Raw genomic sequence first — 24,440 nt, forward strand, 5'->3', positions numbered from 1 at the left:
TTCCCAGATTGATGGGCAGCAACAATTGCTTCTCTAAGATCATTGCTGATGTCTTTCCTCCTTGGCATTGTGTTAACACACACCTGAATGCTCCAGACCAGCAAACTGCAAAAACATCGGCTTTTATAGAGGTGGTCACACTTGCTGACAATCAATTAATCAAGGGCATTTGATTAGCAGCACCTGTCTGTTACTTAGCATCTTAATTCCTATGGAAGCAGTAAGGGTGTACTTCGTTTTTCACACATAGCTTCTCCATTTTGGCTTTATTTTTGTTAAATAAATCATGACACAGTGTACTATGTCATGTGTTGTTGTTCATATGAGGTTGTATTTACCTAATTTTAAGACCTGCTAAGGAACATATGATTGTTATTATGTCCTGATATGTAAAACCATAGAATTCAGAGGGTGTACTTTCTTTTTTACACAAATATATATATATATATATATATATATATATATATATATATCAAACAAAGAATAGACTGCGCTCCTCAGGTGTAAACTCAGACTGATGACCAATTGATTGTATTAAGTGGATATAGCAAAGGTGAATGGCAAGGGTGAATGCAACAATAATATGGATGATTGACTCACACTAATAAAAATACATGCAATATGTTATAATAAAATGCTGAGTGCCAATGTTTAAAAAGCTGCTGTGAACATATATATGGCGTTGCATCTCATCCCAGCCTTTGTTTAAAAGCTGTGTTTAAAGCAGCATGCATTGGCTTAAGGGTTGTTCATGTAATGTGAGCTTGAGACAAAAGGTGGCACTGTGTGCTCATTGGCATGTCATTTCCCAGAATTCCTTGCTGCAGTGGAAGTGCTGGGTGATAATGGGGAAAGGCGGGGTTGCAGACCTGTCTGAGACATGCAAATGAGCATACAGTAATATTTGCAGTTGATATATATATATCTATATATATATATATACCAGTATCCCTTGCTGCAGTGGAAGTGCTGTATGCTGGGTGATGATGGGGAAAGGCGGGGTTGAAGACCTGCCTAAGACATGCAGATGAGCATACAGTTATATTTGCATATATATATATATATATATATATATATATATATTAGGTAGTGACCTAGGCGCACAAGAAAAGAGAAAAGAAAGGGGGAGGGGGGAATTGTCTGTGCAATTAAAAATATAGTGCTATAGATTGCACTTACACATAGATGAGGATATTCGAGCATTTATCCAATACTTTGGATCAGGAACACTTTGGAGAATAATATTCTTGAGGGTCTTTATAAACCCAATATATTGCTCCTGAATCCTTCACGAGTTAATCCTGGTTCTTTAAAATACTGGAACTTCAAATCTTCTCAGTCTTAAAAAATCTTCCAATTAGATTGATGAACAAAGATGGATTGTAAAGTATTATTTATTATAAGAAAACACCTGTTATTAGGTGTGTGTGTATATATATATATATATATATATATATATATATAAAACTCACTTATAGTGAGACTAAAAATCGGAGCAAACAAGATATAATCTTGCTATCCTTGCACTTTATGTGAGGCGTCTTCACATCGCATTGCTGTGTACTCAACCCAGCACTGCTGTGTTTGGCAGTTCTATGATACAGCTAATATACCATCACATGCCAGCACTATCATTTAGACTAATCTCTATGTAAATGTGCAGGGGAGCTATATCTAGCAGTAGTAGGATATTCAATCCTTTGGCCACTTACCTGAGTATATTTATACACAATTCAATACTTGGTCTTAACGTTGCCCCAAAGGGGTTAATACCCTACTCATAGCATTCCCTGTCTTCCACATCCCACCATATTTATTGGTACTGGGATAGTATGAATAATCAATGACACGGTTGCTTGATAGCTATGATTTAATACATTTTTAATCCACATCACACATTACTTTGGTAATATATGTTTTAAGGAATTTATTAAAAGCTAATTTTTACACTTGGGTGGTGTGCATTTAAGTGAATTCTTTTAGGGGGCACATCCATTTTGTGTTTCCCCTTCCCCTTTTTCTGATTCACTTTCAGTTCACAGTTTGCACCCACCATTTGATTACCTCACTTATGTATTTAAACACTTCACTCAATTAGTATGGTCCTGTGATCACTCCCTACTCTCTGTTGTCCAAACAAGATATAACAGACTGAATGGAACCTTGGATAACAGTCATAAATTACACAGATTGGATTTGGAGGATACTCAAAGTCTCTTTATAGTGTAATGACAACCCTAGCACGTTTAGGTGTCTCACTCAGAACTTCAAATGTTTGAGTGCCTCATATAGCACAATTCTTAATAGTGTGAAAAATCCCATATAGTAGAGCTGGTTTTATCTCACCGGTGTAGTCTTCTTCTGAGGGTGGTTACCCACTGAATTGGAGGGGGTTAGGTCAGACGTTTGTATCCTATTCATAGGACTTGTGGTCAGCGAATCGGTTGCTCATTCCGAGCCTCCGTTCCCAATGTGCACTTGCACACTCCCACGTCGTTGGACTCACAGTCGGTGTATCATCTGATCTCCTCTGCTCTCAGTGGGTAGTCACAAACCTCCACGTCACTCTAATCTCGCAAGATTTATTCTCTGCTCCGTTTAGGAATCATCTCCGTCTGTGTCGCTTCCTTGTTGCGCCAATGACGTATATATATATATATATATATACACACACACACACACACACACACACACACACACACGTATATATCTATATATATAAAACTGAAATGTTTGTCTGTGGGTTTGTGCGTTTTCACCCCGCGGGCCCCATACTATCCACACTCAGCGTGGACCGCTGGGAGTGTTCTCATTCGGCAGTTCTCCTCCTCACTGCTCGGAACAGTAACAGGTAACCTCCCCCGCCGCTTCTCCTCCTCACCCCGCGGGCCCCATACTATCCACACTCAGCGGGGACCGCCGAGGATATAATAAATATATTTAAAAAAAAAAAAAAACGCCCGATCCCCGTGTGATACCAAAGTATAAAGGTTTAATAAAATAGAACTTAGACAAATTCAAACTCACAATCTTGCCAAAATTAGATTCATTGTGATCCATTACATGGACTTGTGACTTGTATTTCTCTTTCATTATATCAACGCATTTTATATATGTTTTTACAGTTTATGATCATTAGTTATACATCAGTTATTAGTTCACCCATATGATTTAGGACAATGATTTGTTTCATAGTCATTTTTATTATTATTTTATTGGAATATTGAGTTTTAGCCTTAGTTACTAGCAGCATTCAGGACAGGTCATTTATTGGTTATCTATCCAAAAACATAGGCATCTTATCACTATTGTTTAGGTATATTAATTTGGTTTGGACTGAGGTACAATCAGTGAATCACCCCTTAGGCACTGTGTACAATTCCCCTTTTCTTTGGTTACAATATATATATACATACATACACATACTTTAAGTTATGGTGGGTGAAAAAGGCAACAAAAAACCTCCACCGTTAGCATATAGCCAATAAAGAAAATCACTAGTGAGCACATTCACATGTCTTAGGCCGTGTCCCTACTCCTGCCTCTCGTGCAGAGGCGCGCTCATGCTGTGCCTGGCCAGCGCAAGCAGGAGCTTTTACCTGGCCGGCGAGGCATCAACCTCCCCCGGAGCATCAACTCACCCACCCAGCTGGCAGCCAGTCTCTCCCCCGTCCCCTTGGGACCCCCCTCCCTCCTCAACAACTCACCCCGCAAGCAACAACTCACCCCGCTGCCAGGCAGTCTCTCCCCCGTCCACATCTCTTCCCCTGCTCCACTCACCTCTTCCTCATTGGCTGCTTTGGAGTCATGTGAGCGGACTCAGTGCTCAAACTAAAATCCGACTGTCGGGTGAAAGTCAGCACGCTTCCGCACGCCTGCGGAAGCGTGCGCGAGCCCCTGCTAAAGCCGCTCTCATTGCGGCTGCAGGGGCTCACTGCCGAGCGTCAGTGGCCTTAGACAGGATGGTACCCCTGCCTTTCAACCATTATCACCTAGCATACAGTGCTCCCACTGCAGCAAGGGATTCTGGGAAATGACATGCAAATGAGCACACAATGTGTCACCTTTTGCCTGGAATATCCATTCACATGCAGCTCATTTAAGCAAATGCGTCGCCGTTCACACAGCTTTTAAGCACAGCATGGGACTAGCAAAGCAAGTACATACCACTCAAATATAGAGACATACAAGCAATGGGGGAGCGTGGGATTAGAAAAACATTTAAGAATTAAAAACAGTAAAATACAATAAAATTATTGTGGTTATAACAATATTGCTGGGGGTTGGTGAAAATATTAAATACACTTACACGGCCATGTGCAAGTAAACACGATGGTGTGGTTTCTTTAAGCAATTCCAGTCACTCCCAACAACAGGTAATGGTGGTATAGAGGGTTTAGAGATAAATATATAAATATATCTGTACTCACACGGCCGTGTGTGAGTCTTTGCAGGAAATTGGTAACTTTGGGGTTAAATTAACCCATCTGCATCTCCCCCCAGTGTGGACTTTTCTTTGTTTGCAACCAACGTGAGATTCTAACTTCAGTCTTGGGCTTTAACTTAAACCAATTCTAAAAAGCAAGACAGTGCTATGACAGAACATGAAATATGTAATTAGGGCTTTATTAAACACAGCCCGCCCCAATTAGACTTTGATTACACAGGAGGTCTATAAAACTCAGAGACCCCCTCCCGGGGAGCCGGATTAACCCTTCCCTGGGGTTGCAGCAGAGGGGAATTCCATGCTGGCTCAAAGCATCTGTCATAGAGCCGTGGTTTAACTTACTGCCACATTGTAAGCACACCTCATATATTAAGCTTAAGGTAAGCGCCAGGTTTTTTCCTATTTTGTCTCTCTGTTACATACCACTCAAAGACATGTTTCAACCGTGATTGGTATCATCAGTGTGAGGTGAGTGGAGCGGGAGGGAGGTGAGTGGAGCGGGAGGGAGGTGAGTGGAGCGGGAGGGAGTGGAGCGGGAGGGAGGTGAGTGGAGCGGGAGGTGAGTGGAGCGGGAGGTGAGTGGAGGGAGGTGAGTGGAGGGAGGTGAGTGGAGCGGGAGGGAGGCGAGTGGAGCGGAGGCGGGGAGGTGAGTGTGATGGGGGGGAGAGGACAGAGAGAGAGGTGTGTGTGTGTGTGTGTTGTGTGTCCTTTGGCCCGTCACTCCGCCTCAGGCCAATGAGAGGTGTGCGGGGGCGGGCGGGCGGGCATGCAGACAGGCATACAGTGCTTTCACAAATATAGTATAAGATAAATACATATACACACACACACACACACACACACACACACACACACACACACACACACACACACACACACACACATTAGATAACATGGTATTAAGACATATTTAGTAACTGTGCTATAAAATGCAGCATATTCACATTGCTAATAAGGCAGACCATCCACAAAGCTGCATGTTACAAAATCCCCTTTGGTCTAATTAATTGCAATTAAAGAATAACTATGACGTCCATAACCAGTTTCATCACCTTCCCCAGTAGCAGATTTCCCATTAGGTGAGTGGAGCGGGAGGGAGTGGAGCGGGAGGGAGGTGAGTGGAGCGGGAGGTGAGTGGAGCGGGAGGTGAGTGGAGGGAGGTGAGTGGAGGGAGGTGAGTGGAGCGGGAGGGAGGCGAGTGGAGCGGAGGCGGGGAGGTGAGTGTGATGGGGGGGAGAGGACAGAGAGAGAGGTGTGTGTGTGTGTGTGTTGTGTGTCCTTTGGCCCGTCACTCCGCCTCAGGCCAATGAGAGGTGTGCGGGGGCGGGCGGGCGGCCATGCAGACAGGCATACAGTGCTTTCACAAATATAGTATAAGATAAATACATATACACACACACACACACACACACACACACACACACACACACACACACACACACACACACACACACACACACACACACACACACATTAGATAACATGGTATTAAGACATATTTAGTAACTGTGCTATAAAATGCAGCATATTCACATTGCTAATAAGGCAGACCATCCACAAAGCTGCATGTTACAAAATCCCCTTTGGTCTAATTAATTGCAATTAAAGAATAACTATGACGTCCATAACCAGTTTCATCACCTTCCCCAGTAGCAGATTTCCCATTAGGCCCGGGCTTAGGGCGGCAACATTTGGAGGCGGCAAAAACGTCCGCCCCTATATACTTTTGCCACACTCTCAGACCTAATGAAAAGTCATTTTATCTGTTGCAGCTGGCTCTTTACCTGCCGCCATCCTCCTCCTTCTGAACCGCAGCGTCAATTGATGCCGCGGACGCAACCGCGGCTCGTTGCCATGGCAACGCATCGTCGCAGTGTCAAATGTCGTTGCGTTACCATGGCAACGTGACGTCGTTTGATGTCATGTTGGTGACGTCCGCGGCTTCATTTGATGCTGCGGTTCAGAAGGAGGAGGGGGCGGCAGCTAAGGAGGCGGCTGCAACAGCCCTTCCCCTATGTAACTGTCAATGCTGTTGTACTATCTAGTCTGTTGCTAACCCGCCCTCTGCAGTCACATAATAATAATAATAATATTAATAATAATAATCAGAGTTTGTCGTTTGAGTTCACTCTGAAGTTCCCTGAGCAGGGAGTCACAAAACTCGCCTCAACTGAAACGTACAGAGCCGATTTATATATTTCTCTGGATGAATTAACATTTGATGCTAAATGAACATGAGAAGCGCAGATCGCTTTCGAGGGAAGAAAGACAGATTTTATAAACCAAGAACCAGGTTATTCCAGTACATGATTTCATAACCGCATGAAGTTGCTCACTCGAGTCTCTGTAGAAATTAAAGTTAAGTATAAATTATACCTATAAATCTTTTAAATTAATCTATTTAATTTTTTCTCCGGTCTGGGGCACAGAAAACTGGTAAGCTTTAGAGCCACAAACAATATTTACACTTAAACCACCTGCAGACTTCGATGAGTGAATTTAGGAAATAACCCCTTTATCCCGCTATGATTTCTCTAAAACAAGAATATACTTCAAATTAATTCTGCCTCATTCTCAATAAATAGAGTGGAGGCCGTATCTCCTGGAGTGAATGAAGGATAAGGCACCAATTATCTAATCTTTTACTTGTGACACTTGTGCACCGCATAGCTTAGCTATGTCGTCCTCCTGCACTACAGGAGTTTGGTCACCAGCAAGAGGGAGCAATCTTGGAATGCCAATGTAATTTCCTGCAGTAGGCAAATGGAGTCATATTGAAGTGCTGATGTCATTTCCTGCAGCAGGAAGTCAGCCATATTTGAGTGCTTTGGTCAACTCCAGCAGGGCATTGTCACTCATTGGAATGTCACCCGCTCTCATTGTCGCTATTAACGCTCTCATTCTGCAGAGTGCTTCCTTTATGCTACTTCTTATGCCAGTGAGAACATCACAGCTTTCAAAAGGCTGCGCTCAGGACTAGTTACATGGAGTGTTCCAGCAGTAAGGAATATTCCTCTTTAACCCATTTGGTGATGGAGCATCCAGTGGGACATGGGAAGGAATGTCTGGTTCCTATCCGATTCCTGTCAGAATGTCTGTCAGATTCCAGGCTCTGGGATCACACTGGATTTCCTGGTCTTCGGGGGAGGGGTTGGCGGCTTCACCTCCTCCTGTCTAGGCAGTGGGGGAGTTATCTGTGGGATACATTATGAGTAGCAGAGTCTAGGATATATGCAGAAACTATAGACTGGATCAGATTGGGGTGCTACATGGGAGGAGTGTTAGATGATCTGGTGGATAGGATTGTATGTACACATCTGTACGCAGGGCAGGCTTGATGGCAGTGTCAGCGGTGCTTACAGAGGTCCTGCGCTCTTCCCACAACATTTAAACTGTGATTCAGGGGGAGAGCGCGGGGCCTCTAAGTGCCAGTATCTCATTCTGCTATCACTTGACGACCCGTAGCATGACAACGCAATGTCATAATGCCACGATGTCACATTGCGCCACGTCGCTATGACAACGCGACGTAGCAGGAGATGCTAGCTCCGGGGAAAGTAAGAGGCTCCGCCAAATTGATATGATTACATTCATGTGTAGGATTATATGAAATGCACGTGTATATGTAGGGTGTATAAGGTTACGTGTACAGAATATGCAAGGTGCATGAGTCACTCACCTCCAGCGAAAGCCTCTGGCCGCTCTCATGTGATTTGCTTTTTGGGGGGGGTGGGGGAGGGGAGCCTGTGATCTGCCCTGTCATGTGACGGTCAGTGGGAAGAGATGGAAAACCTGCAAGAGGCAACACAGACCAGTGCTCAGTGTCACATGAGACATCTCCGTGTGCAAGCAAACGAAAGATATAATTTCAGGAGTATACACTCTTCTATTGTGCTTAATGTACATAATTTTCAGTGCATGTTATGAAAAGCCATGACATTTGCAGGATAGGTTGAGGGAGTGCAAAGCATGTACTGTGCAAAGTTTGAAGGCAATTGGTGTATGTCTTGGCACATTTATCCACATGAAACGTTTTTCACATTAAGCATTTTAGTCTGTCCCTCTATTGACTGTTACAGAACATGTGAAGAAGAGACCTGTGAGATTTGGAAAGGTCATCACATGTTAATAAAGGGCCTGATAGTTTGGGAAAGTTCTGTACACATGAAGAAAAAACCTGTAGGGTTTTGAAAGCTCTGTAGAAGAAGAAACCTCTGGAGTTTGGAAAGCTCGGTAAACATGGGGTTTGGGAAGCTGTGTACTTACTGAGGGTCCGTGGAGTTCTGGGGGTGATGGGGGGAGGGCTGAGGGGAACCGCCCCTTGGAAAGGGGATCCTGTGTGGAGCGTCATACGTCCGTCCATCAACTGCAGACTCTTCGGACGCTGAGACTTGATGGACAAGCTCTGGGGGGAGAGTCAAACCCCGGAAAGTGACAGAGCAGGAGTGCGATACGGGTGACGTTAAATATCGATATGATATCCTAATGAAGGTGTATGCTTATACCAAAATGTCAATGAAGATATGTGAATAAAGAGTTTATTATTTATTTTTTTAAGACTGGTGTGCCATGCGCTTTATACACAGTTGAATTTGTGCAGATCCAGCTGCTGAACTACCCAGCAAGATATGCACGGTATATTCGTTAAAGTCTGTATATCCATAGGGAAGATTAGTGGCCCTGGCTCTCTTACCGAGGTTTCTCATTCTCTCCCTTATACCTCTTCCACCTCTATCCGATGTCCTATTGCCCCTCCCCTACATTACCCTCTCTTCCCTCCCTCCCCACGTTCTACTGTTTCCATTCATCTCACCCTATACCAGACCTGCATAACTCCAGTCCTCGAGGGCTGCAAACAGGCCAGGTTTTTCAGGATATCCTTATTTCAGCACAGCCAGGTTTTTCAGGATATCCTTATTTCAGCACAGTTGGCTCAAATAGTGGCTCAGTATGACTGAGCCACTAATTGAGCCAGCTGTGCTGAACTAGGGATATCCTGAAAACTTGGCCTGTTTGTGGCCCTCGAGGACTGGAGTTGTGCAGGCCTGTCCTATACTATCTACCACTTCCTCCCCCTCATCTCACCTTCTCCGACAGACGCTCTGTGATTACTTGTGATTGGCTCATATTACGCTTCAGTTTCATTGCCCTGTTGTCACTCTCTTCGCGGCTGCTAAGCTCCTCCGGGTGAGAGATGAGGGATCCCCGTCTGTGCAGGAGTGGCTCCAGGATCAACCTGCATCCGGGGGAGGGCAAATATAGACCTGGGATGGGGGGCAGAAAGGGACATGCAGGGGGGCAGAAAGGGACCTGCAGGGGGATAGTGCAGAGAGACTGGGAGGGGAGTGAGGGGTGAAGACAGACTTGGGTGGGGGGAGGGGGTAGAGAGAGACCTGAAGGCGGTGGGTGGGAAGAGACAGAGTGGAACAGAGATGGTGTATACCAGGGGAAGATAAAGAGGAAGGGATTCTGGAGGTACACTCCAGTACAGCTTGTTACACATACCCATCAGAGCCCGGTCTGGAGCTGCTGCTCCCAGAGGAGGAGGAGGAGGACACAGTGGAGAGTCTTCGCAGCGTTGATGACATGATGTACGGAACAACCATGGAGCCTGCGCGGCTCTGCTTCCTGTCTGTTAGACTGGGGGGCTACAGGAGAGTAGAGGGGAAATAGAGAGGGAGAGAGGCAAGGGAGGACATAAAGACAAGCGGCAAGTGAGGAGGGGGGAACACGGAGAGATGGCAGTGGAGAGGGAGGAGGGATGGGCACCAAAAGAGGAGGCACGGATGAGAAAAATATGTGCTATTAAATCCCAAACAGAGACCAGTCTGCCTGTCCCTGTGCCCCTCTCTCCCTTGTGTTGGTGGCAGTATCCCTGTCCCCCCCTGCTCAAAACTTATCAGGGCGATGATGCCAGTTTGTTGTGCCCCCCATACTCCCCTCACCATGGTGATGGTCCCATATAGCTTCTCCACTTTGTTCCTCAGCTCCCGGAAGCAGGATATGAGTCTCTCGTGCAGTGGCCGGAGGTTCTCTGTCAGCTTCTCTCCGTGAATCTTAATCCCCTGAGCCAGGAGAGGCATCTGGGGAAGAGCAGAGAGAGGGGAGAATGAAGAGAGAGAGAAGGGGGAGGAGAGGGAAGGGGGGGGAAAGAGAGAATGGGGGGAAGAGAGAAGGGGAGGGATGAGAGAGCAAAGAGAGATGGGAGGGGGAGAGTGAGAGAGCAAGAGTGAGAGAGGAGAAAGGGAATTCAGAAAGAGGGAAAAGGAGGGAATTTGAAGAGAGGAAATCACAGAGCACAAGGGAAGAGCAGAGGGAAAGGGAGAGAGACTGAGATAGTGGAGCCTGCAGAGCACAGTACTATAATACCTGCAAAGCAATCAGCTGTTTAAGCAGCTCTATCTTATCCTGATCTGCAGGATGATCCTGGAGGTATTGCTCTGTAAAGAAAGCCTGTGAGAGATAGGAGGAGACAGAGAGAGTGAGAGAGTAAGAGAAATTGAGAGAAGGGGAGAAAGATTGAGTCAGATTAACAAGCTGGAGAGACTAGTAGCCCAATTACAAAATATTGGGGACACTAGTGACATAATGACACACACACACACACACACACACACACACACACACACACACACACACACACACACACACACACACACACACACACACACACACATTGGGGATACCAGTGATGGATGTCATATGCCTCCCACCTTCTCATAGTTGGAGAAGCCACCCATGACTGCAGGGTCCACAATGCCGTTGAGCAGCATGGAGAGGGGGTGCACAGGGCTACTGCGGTCAGCCGTGTGCTGCTGCACCAGGTGACTGACCCGCTCATTGGTCACCTCCATCGTCTCAATGGCATTCTGCAGGGGGCTGATCTCCTCCTGGAGCAGGGGGGAAGGTGTTATATATTGATATACAAACTTTAGACTGTATTATGCAGGTTGTATAAACCATACGGTGTATAAAGTGTATGTATGTATATATATATATATATACAGGTAGTCCTCGGTTATCCGACACAATGCGTTACTCAAAATGGCGTTGGATAGCGAAACGTTGTAAAGTGAAACACGTTTTCCCATAGGAACACTGTTTAAATGAAAGGTTCCGTTCCTGAAGGCATTTTTAACACTAAAATACACCAAATATTTTATGCAGGCAATAAGATATGCAGCACACACATAAATTATATAGTGTATATACTGTATTAAATATATAATATAACATAATAAATAATATATTATATAGTATAATATTATATAGTATAATATATATATACGCTCTTATGACGCTTTGCAAAGTTGTTTATGTATATGTGTGTATGTATATATATATATATATATATATATACACACACATACACAACGTTGCAAAGCGTTGTAAGAGCGTTGGATAAGCTGTTTTGGCGTTGTAAAAATGAACATAGGTACCGTAATTTCCGGACTATTGAGCGCACCTGAATATAAGCCGCACCCACTGAATATAAGCCGCAGGTGCCTACCGGTACATTGAAACAAATGAACTTTACACAGGCTTTAACGAAACACGGGTTGTAACAAAAATAAATAGGCTTTAACGAAACACGGCTTGTAACAAAAATAAATAGGCTTTAACGAAACACGGCTTGTAACAAAAATAAATAGGCTTTAACGAAACACGGCTTGTAACAAAAATAAATAGGCTTTAACGAAACACGGCTTGTAACAAAAAATAAAAAATTAGCAGTAAACAGTAGCCTACCAAGAAAGTCATTGGTCACTATCTTCCTCCTCCTGTGCACTGAAACCACTGACGTCATCTCCTTCGGTGTCGGAGTGGAATAGCCTCAGAATTGCTTCATCCGATATTGGATCGTTTTCATTGTCGCTCTCGTCACTTTCATCCGGAGGCAAATCCCCCGCTGAGCCCTCTTCAACACGCAGCAGTCCAGCCTTTCGAAACCCGTTGATGATAGTGGATTTTTTGACAATGCTCCACGCTGTCAGGACCCACTGGCAGACTTGACCATAAGTTGCTCTTCGCATGCGGCTCGTTTTAGTGAAGGATTTCTCCCCACTTGTCATCCAAGCCTTCAACTGAACACGGAGCGCCACCTTAAATGCACGATTTACACTGATGTCGAGTGGCTGCAAATACTTTGTTGTGCCCCCAGGAATCACAGCTGGAATTGAGTTTGTCCTCTTGATGGCTTCTTTCACCGAATCTGTTGTGGGCCCTCATGCTGTCCAAAACGAGCAATGCCTTGTTCCTGTGAAAGAATCCTCCCGGTCGCTTGCCGTAACACTCCGTATGCCATTCATGCATTAGGCTCTCCGCCATCCATCCTTTCTTGTTGACTTTCACAACAATTCCTCTCGGGAATTTTTCTTTTGGCATTGTCGTGCGTTTAAAAATCACCATCGGTGGAAGCTTTTCTCCCGATGCCGTGCAGCTCAGAACACAGGTGAAGTGCGTTTTTTCATGCCCAGTTGTTTTCAGCGTGACGGATGATTCGCCTATCCTGTTGACAGTCCGAGTGAGAGGCAGGTCAAACGTCAGAGGAACCTCATCCATATTTATGATGTCGTGCGGGCCAATGGAATGCTCCGCTATCTTTGCATCAGTGAATTTGCGGAAGTTTGAAACTTTTTCCTCGTAGTCGGGAGGGAGCTACTGACACAGACTCGTCTGTACCCTGATGGACAGGCCTTTACGTCTCATTAATCTGAGAAACCACGATGGTCCACCTCTAAAATCCACAAACTTCATTGCGGTGGCGATTGTTTTGGCTTTCAGTCGGATCTGCACAGTTGAAACACCTCGGCCGTCTGCTCTCTGTGTGTTGACCCAGTCTTCGAGCTCATTTTCTAGTTCGGGCCATCTGCTTTTGTTCCCTCTGAAAGCTTTAGTTGTCTTTTTGCACTGAGTCAATTCGTCACGCTGCTGTTTCCAACGTCTTATCATCGACTCATTAAGACCAAGCTCCCGTGCAGCAGCTCTATTTCCTTTTCCAACAGCCAGATCAATCGCCTTCAACTTGAAAGCTGCATCATATGCATTTCTCCGTGTCTTTGCCATGATGAGGGTGACAAAATGACTATCGTAATCAGAATGATGGGAAGTTTGAGCGCGCTCGATTTAATCTAAACAGTAAACAAAAAAGTTGTTTGACCTTAACCCGTTCGGCAATTTCATTGGTCTAATGAAAGCTTCAAACCGCCAAAAAACTGAACACGTCACAGAATGTGTTGTATTGAAAAAAAAAATTTTGAAAGCGGGAAAAATCCATATATTAGCCGCGTCATTGTTTAAGCCGCGAGTGTAAAGCGTGGGAAAAAAGTTGCGGCTTATAGTCCGGAAATTACGGTATGCATTGCACAGCGTTGGATAAGCCATTCGTTGTAAAGCGAAGCGTTGTAAAACGAGGACTGCCTGTATATATAAAAATCTATTCGCAGCCGGCACACACATAAACATAAGGAAATCCAGATGCTTGTCCCATAGAAAATCATAAAATATGTATATTACCAGGAGAGACAGCACACACAGGGAGAAATGCAAAAGTGTTTTAATACACTTTTGCATTTCTACCCGTGTGTGCTGTCTCTCCTTACTGGACCATCATCTGGTAATATACAACACACACACACACACACACACACACACACACACACACACACACACACACACACACACACACACACACACACACACACACACACACACACACACACACACACACACGTTATGGTGGGTCAAAAAAAGTGACAAAAACCCTCCACAGTAAAGCATTTAGCAAATGGAAATATTACTGTATGCTCTTTTTCATGTGCTCAAAGCTGTGAAATGAGGGGGGGGCCCGGGTGCCATAGGATCAGCTCTACAGGCAGAACCGCACATGCCTCAATCCTAGTCTGTATAGAAGTGGCAGTTCAAAGACAGGAATGGGGTGTAAATCCCTATCTATAGTGAGTAGGCCAGGGCCCCAGAAGGGGCTCATAATGACAGAGCGTAACGGACGTCATGCAGAACGGAGACAGGCCAATTGAGGAGAATCCAGCCAAGTGTTTGCACCTCCCCAGTGTGTTAAGTGAGGGCATCTGGGTATGCACCTATTAAGAGTACAGACAAGTGAAATTAAACGGATATAATCTATGCTACTATGTACAGTACAGTGTATGAATGAGAGGAATCCTAGTAACAGGGGAACTAGTAACAAATAAAGAGTGTGGTGGTGTGAAGTCATGAATAGACAGACAGGACACGTTTTCGCCTTATGTGACCTCATTGGATATTTCACTGGGGTTTTTTGTTTGCCATCCTCTGGATCAATATACTCCGGATATAGGCTAAAGTATCTGTTGACTAAATTTTGTCAAACCTGATCTACTATGTAACTTACGGTGTGAACGTGTTTGACTTCAAACCACTTGAGGATCCCGGGCAGTTTGTATGCTGTGCTGAAAGTTGTCCTCTCAATCCACATGGTCTGCAACACAGGGTATTGTTCATCTATTTGTGTGTGTAATATATATCAGGAACCATAAACCCTCTGTTAAACGCACAAAATGCGTTTTATCCATTGTGTGGCCCAAAAATGCACAAAAACTGAAAATCCGTGGCAGCCCAGATATATATTTTTTATATTTAGTTTCTTACTGCAAACTCGTTGTCTGGGTCCTTTTCTCCTCTCCGGAAGGGTCGGGAGTAGGAGAAGCTCTGCACCTCGTTATAGCGATAATAACTGCGGGGACAGACCGGAGGGATGCACATTATACTGTGTACTCGTGTGACACAAGTGTACTGTGCAACACTGAATATTGAGCATGAGCTGTGACCCCGTCACTGTCTTCTATGCATAACCTGTTAAAATGTTCAACAAAAAACATTCTGTCCTTATTGAACGAAAGCGAGATCTCCTGAAATTAGGGACAGTGCCATGACATGCTGCAGGTTGAGAAGGTGACATTTCATAAAGTGGAGGTGACAGGTCACATGGCGGAAGGTGAGAGGTTATACTGTCATTACCTGAGGATCTGTTCTGGCACCAGCTTCTCCTTATACAGAGACGGTAGGCTCATCAAGGGCTTGACAGTAAAGCACTGAACATCTGTGTGACTCATTAAGGGACAGGGATACAAGAGGTATACAAAAAGACACGCTGGGCTGAGGCAAACCACAAGGGAAGGGGTTAAAATATCAGGATTCCCCAACTACTGACTTAACCGGTAACAATTAATGTCTGTGCCCTGTCTGCAGTGCAGATTATGTTACCCTGTGGTGGCATGGACAGACTGTTGCACTTTGCAGTGGGAAGGAAAGATTGGGGCACTGTGTCGCTGTGTCACTCTGCAATGGGAGAAACAATCTGTGCCACCCTGCGGTGGGAGGGACAGACTGTGGCACTGTGCCACCCTGCCATAGGAGGGACAGTCTATGTCATGGTGTCACCCTGCAATGGGACGGTCCCCTTCTTCCCCCCTTGTAGGTGGATACATTGCTTTGCTGAGCTCCTGATCTCTTCCCCAGGAGAGCTGGTACTGGACAGTTTCTCTGTATTGGGAAATTGAGTGAGGAGCCGCAGGTTGAAGTCCTCCTGATGCTCGTATTCCTTCCCCCGATAGATAAAGATCTTGTTCTGGAGGAAAGTACATGAAATGCAGGATCCATAGAAAGGAGCCTGCAGCCACCACTGGCGGTTGTGTGGGGGAGGAGTGGAGGAACAGGGAAACACCATGGATCATCAGACAAAGAGAGAGAACGAAAAGGAGGATGGGGAGAGAGAAAAGGAGGATGGGGGTGGAAGGGAGTACAAGGCTCTTACCCGCAGGAAGGAGGGGAATCCTTGCCCATAGTACCCCACAGCAAAGTATTCTGGTGGCAGCCTCATGGCTCGCATGATGTTCTGGTAGAAGGTTGCCTGTTTCTTCTGTTGACCAGAGAGATAATTATCAGCTCCTGACAGGAACAGCAAAGCAACATAGGGAGGGAAAAGGCTGAGACAGGGATGGGCAGGATTTGACATCGACGGTACATCACTCACCAGCAGGATGCTGAGCGCTTCATAGTGGAAGATCTGCTTCTCATACATATCTATAAGTTTTTTGCTGTGTACAATCGCCTGTTCCCACATCTGAGGGAAACCAGGGAGGGAACCGAGATCAGTGTCACTGTGACCGTGCATGGGGAGGGTACAGTCAGTGTCACACTGTGGCAGGAGGAAGGGACAGACTCACTTTGCCCTTATCAAAGGAGGATATGATCTCATGGTACAGTCGCTCCTTCAGCTCCTGCTGGGTGTACACGGTGTAACTGTCCCTCTGCAGCAGGTGAGGGGCGCACGGCTTATCTGACCACTGTGAGAGGGGGAGGGCAGAAAACAGTCAGCAGGACATGAAGATATATTGAGACATATGTACTATGTTTGAGTATATATACACAGACTATATATACAATATGTATAAAAATGCAGCCCTGGTATACTGCCATCCACGTACACAGTGCAACACAGCAGTAATAAATGTGACAAAATACCAGGAGACATAATGGGAATAATGGCTACAAATATTAAAGTAAACATTAGAAAAAGGAATCCTTGCCCTGAAGAGCCTTACTATCTAATTCTAATACATATAATACACACACAGACACATATATATACACACACACATATATACACACACACACACACATCTATACACACACACACATATATACACACACACACACACATCTATACACACACACACACATATATACACACACACACACACATATATATACACACACACACACACACACACACACATATATATACATATACATACATACATATATATATATATACACAGTGGTTGACAAATCACCAAAAAGTCAGTGGTTGACAAATCACCAAAATATACAATATATATTGTATATATACAATATATATATATTGTATGTCTTTATTTATATAGCGCCATTAATGTACATAGCGCTTCACAGTAGAAATACATGTGGTAATCAAATAAATAACAGATAATATAAATAACAGATCATGGGAATAAGTGCTTCAGACATAAAAGTCACATTAAGGAAGAGGAGTCCCTGCTCCGAGGAGCTTACAGTCTAATTATATATATATATATATATATATATATATATATATATATATATACTGTATATATGTATGTATATCTGTGTTTGTATATGTGAGTTCATATGCATGTATGAGTATGCAAAATCTTTTGTAAAGTGCTGTGTACATTGTTATGGTGCAATAAAGATATGTTAATATTATATATCACCTGCAGTAGCTCCGCATGGAGTAACAGTGTATACGCTGCCTCTGTATAATTCTCGCTGTTCAGGTGCAGATCTCGAAGTTTGTACAGATACCTAAACAAAAGGACAGAGTGACGACTGAGAGCAAAAGCAAAATTCACCCCAGGGGCGGCTGCATGCTCTAACATCACACACACCCACCCACACACCCACACACACACACACCAAGGCTTTGAGTGTGACATCACACACATATATACTGGGTCTCTGACAACACACACACACACATTCCCAAAGGCATGGGCATGGACTTCACACACCAGGGCTCTGACAGGGTTCTGACCTCGTACGTCAGGCTCTGACCCACAGGCTCACACTCACCTGATGTAAATATCCTCCCTCTTCTTCTCTTTATAAAAATTCTGCAGGGAGAAGAAAGAGATAAAGAGGAGGAGTGTATAATGTGGGGGGCAGCATGTTAACGCTCGTTATGTAAACACTGTCAGGCGGTAAATAAACACGAAGCTCTGACCGATCAGAAAGCTTCTTCACCTGTAAAGAATGGGTTTATTTAAAATATTGCTGTGTAGTATATGTATACAGTATATGTATACAGTATACATACATATATGTGTGTGTGTGTTTGTGCGCGTGTGTGCGCTTGTCAAAAATGAATAGACGATGCCTTTCTCTGGCTAATGAAATGCTTTTATTTGTGCGAGATTTCGTGATACACTGATCTATTCTTCCGGCGATGTTGCATTGAATAAAGCAAATAGTCCCTGAATGTTAATGATGTAAGAGTGTGTGTGTATATGTATGTATGTAAAAATAAATTTATAAAGAGCCCACAGTGTACACAGCTCTTTACAAAAGGTGTGTGTGGAGTGGGAGTGTATAGCAATGGAGTGGGTAGGTGTGGAAATGTAAGTGGGTGTTGCATTACTAAATGTGTGTGTAGATACTATGTGGTACCTATTGGTATAAAAGAGGGATCACATAGTATCATCGCCAGAAGATGAGATCAGTGTATCACGAAAGCTCGCACAAATAAAAGCATAACAATAAAAGCATAACATTTAGATCGATGGTTATTTTAGCTGTATTTTACTTTCTTGATATGTGATCTACCCTTCCACTCACAAGAGGTCGCTAGAGACCACGTATTGAATGCGGATGACTGGCGTTCATTTTTCACTAACCATAGAGATCTGCGTCATGCACGCTAAATTGTATCCGGTTGTATCAAGGTATATAAACTGAAACATTTATGTTTATGATAGAATACTCTTTGACAAAGCGCTATCTTAGCGCAAAACGCGTTGGAGGTATATCCCTACACTTCAATGTTGTCTACCATCAATAAAGATTAATTTTATTATCAGTCTTGCTTAGCCCCAGACTACTTATGACGTTTGCCGTGCTCTGCTTTTTTCTCCAAGTAGATAACCTTCTCTGCTTATACTTTGGCTGGATGCACGCAATTTGGGACGGTACACATAAGCAATCAATCTGAGTACAACTTTTTCTTTAGGAAGATTGGAATGATGAGAATCATACTGTAGGGTTTTGCCTACTATATAGGGACCTGCTGAGTCACTATTGTTCTAACACCACTTTAGCTGATTCTAGTAGTGTTCCCTTTACAGGCAGTATGTTAACCCACTAATGAGTTCTGCTATCAAGATTACTCAGTCCTACTCACTGGTGTCTTTCAAGACTTCATTTATGGTGTTGTGATCTCACAGTCAGATGCACCGATATTGGAGAATATTCTTCTCAATTGTTTGACACACACACACGTACAGGTATATGTACACACACATTTAAAAAGCAGATAGGCATGTGCACAGTACACACATTTACACAAACACTCAATTCAGATAAACATAGACAAATGTACACAGATACATGCACACGTGTAAGAGGAAGGTCAGTACCAGCAAGTTCACAGTGCAGCTCATCCGATTCTCCTCGCTTTCATCATTAGCGATTGTGCGATAATCCAGGAGATTCTCCAGCAAGCTGGTCACCAAGACAGTGAAAACTTCCCCAGTACTTGAGAGATACTTGTGCTTCCTACAGTGCTCCAACAAACTGAGAGAGAGAGGAAGAGAGATGGTAATGGAGGGGAGGAGAGAGAGAGGGTGAGAAGAGTGGGAGAGAGAGAGAGAACAGAAAGGTTAACATCGTAAATCACACTGGATACCGCTTTTAACTGTGGTCCCATTTCAGGTGTTGTAGAGTATGAGATTTGTTCTGATTACGTGTGATGTGCTCAGTTTTCGTGTTGGAGGATTTAATTCCAGGAGGGAAGGTGTTCAAGTCACTGAGTTATCCGTGACGATTTCTGGACACAGTAACTGGGTAGTGGGGACCAAAGAGGTGAAAAGTAGGGTCAAGTGGTGACAGAACCAATGAGGGTAGAATGTGTGGTCAAGGAGCGATGGGACCAATGAGAGGTGAGATGTGGGGTCAGTGTGACAGATCCAATGAGAGCCGAGATGTGGGGTCAGTGTGACAGATCCAATGAGAGCCGAGATGTGGGGATTGAGTGACAGGACCAATGAGAACTGAGATGCGGGGTTACAAGGGACAAATGAGAGGTAAGGGGCTGACAGGAGGTATGGTGCGGAGTAAGGTAACCAATGAGAGGTCAGATACGAGGTGTGGAGACCGGGGACTAATTACAGGACAGGGTGTTACTCACAGCTTCTCCAGCAGGTCCTTATACTGCTCATCCCCTCGTCCTCCCTCCACCTCCTGATCCAAACGAGTGATCAGCTCATTCTCAAACTGCAACACATGGAGGGGTCAGATGTTAACAAGGAGAACGGGGGGAGGATGGGGAGAGGCAAGAGGTCAACGTGGAAATGGGGGGAGGAAGGAGGTTAATAATCTTAATAAAAAGGAGAGGCCGGGTAAGGGAAAAGAGGATACCCAACGAGGACTGTCACGATACAGTAATAATGCAAGGATTAATGTGTGTGAGCAGTACAGGCAGCATAGGGTTAAATCTTCTTTTTAAGAGAACAAATCAGTTGTTTATTGTGTGTTCACCATGGAATGTCATGGGTCATGATGTGGGTGACAATAAAACCATTAAGGAAAGTCATGCTTATATTGCACATAACAGTTTACTGATATACCACCAGGTATTAATCTATCCACTGGGGCAAACTTTAAAACATATCATAAATTCCTGGGACATTCCATGACACAGCATATCCTAAAGTGACAGAGGGGGCATTCTATCCGCCATCATTACAGATTAACATTATGTAACAAAGGAGGGAGAATGAGATGGTATGTTACATTTTATTGGACTAACAAGTAGTTGAAATGTTACAAAGCTTCTAAAACTCTCAGGGTCCTTTATCGGGTATGGCAGAAATACATAAACAATATAATATACGGTGTATGCAAGAGGGACATACAGTGTATATAATATACATTGTATATTATATTGTGCATCTGTATTTCTGTCATACACATGCAGCCAGCTACAACTACAACCTGTCGCAACACATGTGCTGGTGAACCGCAGACCAAATGTGCAACGCAGGGGGGAATTGCCCATCAGGATTAACACTGCGGGGGTCCCTGCTTCTGAATTGGACTCCCGCTGTTTTAGTCCTATCAGGCTGCATCAGTCTGGAAGAGACATGCAGTGAGAGTAGACAGAATCAGTCCCTCTCTCTGCGCACCTCGGACAGGCGATTGTGCTGCTTTTATTTTATTTTACGTCTGGTCTGCTGATACGCGTATGCATGTTGTCCCCGTAATATCTTAACTTTAAAATATAGTATTCCCCACCCGCCATGCTTAGTTTAATAGTTGTTTTCCCGAGACCAGGTTACAGTAAAAAAGATGTACTTTTAAAATGTGGATTCATCTCAATACAGACAGCCCTGGTATTCCGACAAGTAGCCAGAATGTCTGCATAGAGATGAGGGATCAAAGAGAAGAAGTGAAGTCGAGAGGTGTCAGAATGTTTGGTGAGCGGGGAAGGGCAGAGTACTGGGTATGGATACAAAGGCTCCCCGCAGGAGAGACTCTTTGTTCTCCCAGACTCGGTGGAGCCTACCCAGCGGGAGGTATAGTGCTGGCAAGGGGAATCCCTTGCTCATAGGCACGATTCCCATTGGCCAGTTCGAATCCTGAGTCTCCTCAACACCCCCCTCCCCTGACGCGTATAGCCAGACGAGCCCAAAGCTCTGATTGGCTGGTACAGCCGCGATCTGTGCCCTGATTGGTCGCTAGCCCCTTCTCCATGTTGAAAATAGAACAGCAAGGTCTATGTAAGGGGACTGGCCAATCAGAGAAAGAGACTATCTTGAGACTTGGTATGGTGAGGCGCTGGCGGGCTTTTCAAAAGTGCTTTGCTCCGAATAGCAAAGCACTCAGCACGGAGTTACCGGAGAAGCCTAGATTAGCTGAGGACAAGTTCTCAGATTGTGGCCAAGTTCCAGCTTTTGCCTAGCTCGCGGTTAATGGGTAGAGCCTGGTATCGCTTCTGAAAAGAGTACCGTGGTGTTCCTGGATGTGGAGCGGACAGGGTAAGCAGGCGCCATGCACCTAGTGAGGCTAGCGACTCCCCCCAAACCCCAGTTAAGTGTGCATTTACTGTATTTTGTGTATTCATTGTATGTCAGCTAGTCTCACCAGAATAAACCTAATTTTATTCCACTACCTTGTTCTGCCTAGTGAATTGATCCCGGAAGGTTAAAAGTACTAGTCTCCTGTGACAGCTGGTTACAGGGAGAAGAGTTAAGGGGTATGTTATGCTCTAAGGTTAAATGGATATTAAACAATTCCCCTTTATCAGAGAAGCCAGGTTTAAAAGTGTCACAGGGAAGAGGGATAAATGGGATAAGACACACCCGCAAATGCTGGTCGAGGCATCTGTTCTTTGTCACAGCTGGAAGGCTTGGGGTTCAAATAGGTGGCTTTGGAATCCATAAGAACCACACACCTCGAGTTGAATTTTGATACATGTGGACCGACCACACACACACGCACAGTCACACACGACAAGGACATACTTGAAAAACAGGACATACTTGAAAACGAGAGGTAACTCAATGTATAACTTCCTGGTAAAACATTTTATAAATAAATAAGGAGCTGGACATTCATGGTATCACAGTGATCCCCATTTTGTCCCCTTCCCCAATCTCACTGTGTGGAAATGACAGCAGCCTTTTAGTTTGATATCAGGGGCTGTGTATTAAGGCACAAAGTGGTACAATTCTGGAGCACAAACTGCTAGATGTATGATAGAAAAAAATCTAATTGATTTCAATAGGCTGTATGTGATGCATCTGGTACACCTGTTTTATTCTAGAGTTGCATCACTTTTGCCTGGACATAGACTCTGTGGTGTGTGTGACAGTGACTCCCTGTCACTATTTGCAAGTGACCAGTCACACTGTGTGCTCAGGGGCTGGTCATCCACGTTGTGAAAGTGAAAACCTCTCTCTCCCTCCCCCCCCATCACCATGTGGAAGTGGCCGCTGCCGCTGAAGTTGTACTCATGCTGCATCATATCGAAGAAGATGGGAATTGTTGCCTTGCGCAGATCTGGCTCTGGGGTCAAAGTCACCTCTAGGACTGGACCAACCATTGAGGGGATAAACTTAATCTTGTGAGGGCCTGTGGAGAAGAAGGGGGGGGGGGAGTGAGGGACAGTGGGTGTAATATACAGTTAAATGTGTACCAGCTGGGGGTGTAATATACAGATAGTGTGTGTATACAGTGTAGCATGTATATAGGGGACCACAGTCATCCCCTCTCCTGCTCCTCACCCAGGTTATACCACATGTCCCTGATCTTGAACCCGATCTCTTTCCTCATGTCACCATATCTGCAAAAAAGAGATGGGAATGAAATATATATATATATATATATATATATATATATATACACACACACACACACACATATATATATATATATAAATATATATATATTACACACACACACCAACAGACACACAAATGTAGATCCACACCAACAGACACATGCACACACATACACGGAACGCCTAAGGATGAAATCTCACACTCGGGCTGATTTTCTGTACTACTGTATAAATGTTTCGTCTCGTGTTTTAACTCTACTCTCTCTAGGGCCACCCAACACTACTTTTCCTCACTCATTAACACTCACTAATCCAATCCATGCCATCGTTTTTCTTTTTTAGATTCCCTCCTCCGACCTTCTCCTACCACTTCCCATGCTTCCTTCATTTCTCCTCAAGCCTTTGTCGACTACTTTAAAATTAAGGTGGATACTATCCACAAGGAGATTCTTCTGTTCCTTCCCCCTCTTCTACCTAAACGTCCTTCTTTCACTCCTTTTCTCTTGTTACAGAGTTGGAAGTTTCTAAGCTGGTTTTCTCTTCTCCCTCAACCACATGCCCCCTCGATCTTATCCCCGCAAACCTTATCAGAATTTATGAGTATCTTCGTCCCCACTCTCATCCACATCTTCAATTCTCCTCCCTGTCCTCTGGCACTTTCCCCTCTTCCTTTAAGCATGTAATGGTCACACCTATTTTCGTTTCAATCTTTTTTATTGCGTTTACAAGGATGTACACATTTTTACATTTCCTTCCTCACCGGCGGGTTGAGACAAATTACAGTTAGTAGTGTTCACATCACAAACTGATAATCAACATTTTCCTTCTCTGTATTTGATTCTAAGTACATTTAGTGGTTTGAAATTCTGTACGTGTTTA

At 44.3% G+C, this 24,440-nt stretch overlaps 1 protein-coding gene across 1 annotated transcript in view; it reads right to left on the minus strand.

Annotated features, from left to right (window-relative positions):
- Nucleotides 1-1,867: 1,867 nt before the first annotated feature.
- DOCK5 (dedicator of cytokinesis 5) overlaps nucleotides 1,868-24,440 on the minus strand; it is a 177,977-nt gene continuing 155,404 nt past the window's right edge. Inside the window, 21 exon segments of the mRNA XM_075601583.1 lie at nucleotides 1,868-7,641; nucleotides 8,127-8,239; nucleotides 8,714-8,852; nucleotides 9,533-9,683; nucleotides 9,953-10,095; nucleotides 10,393-10,530; nucleotides 10,817-10,900; nucleotides 11,161-11,337; nucleotides 14,838-14,924; nucleotides 15,095-15,179; nucleotides 15,464-15,545; nucleotides 15,932-16,073; nucleotides 16,260-16,364; nucleotides 16,479-16,568; nucleotides 16,672-16,791; nucleotides 17,722-17,812; nucleotides 18,080-18,120; nucleotides 19,639-19,795; nucleotides 20,409-20,494; nucleotides 23,199-23,353; nucleotides 23,506-23,564. Of these exon segments, the coding sequence (XP_075457698.1) occupies nucleotides 7,546-7,641; nucleotides 8,127-8,239; nucleotides 8,714-8,852; nucleotides 9,533-9,683; nucleotides 9,953-10,095; nucleotides 10,393-10,530; nucleotides 10,817-10,900; nucleotides 11,161-11,337; nucleotides 14,838-14,924; nucleotides 15,095-15,179; nucleotides 15,464-15,545; nucleotides 15,932-16,073; nucleotides 16,260-16,364; nucleotides 16,479-16,568; nucleotides 16,672-16,791; nucleotides 17,722-17,812; nucleotides 18,080-18,120; nucleotides 19,639-19,795; nucleotides 20,409-20,494; nucleotides 23,199-23,353; nucleotides 23,506-23,564 (2,341 nt within the window). The 3' untranslated portion in view covers nucleotides 1,868-7,545.

This window comes from Ascaphus truei, chromosome 5 (assembly GCF_040206685.1).
Source record: "Ascaphus truei isolate aAscTru1 chromosome 5, aAscTru1.hap1, whole genome shotgun sequence".
NCBI lineage: Eukaryota > Metazoa > Chordata > Amphibia > Anura > Ascaphidae > Ascaphus > Ascaphus truei.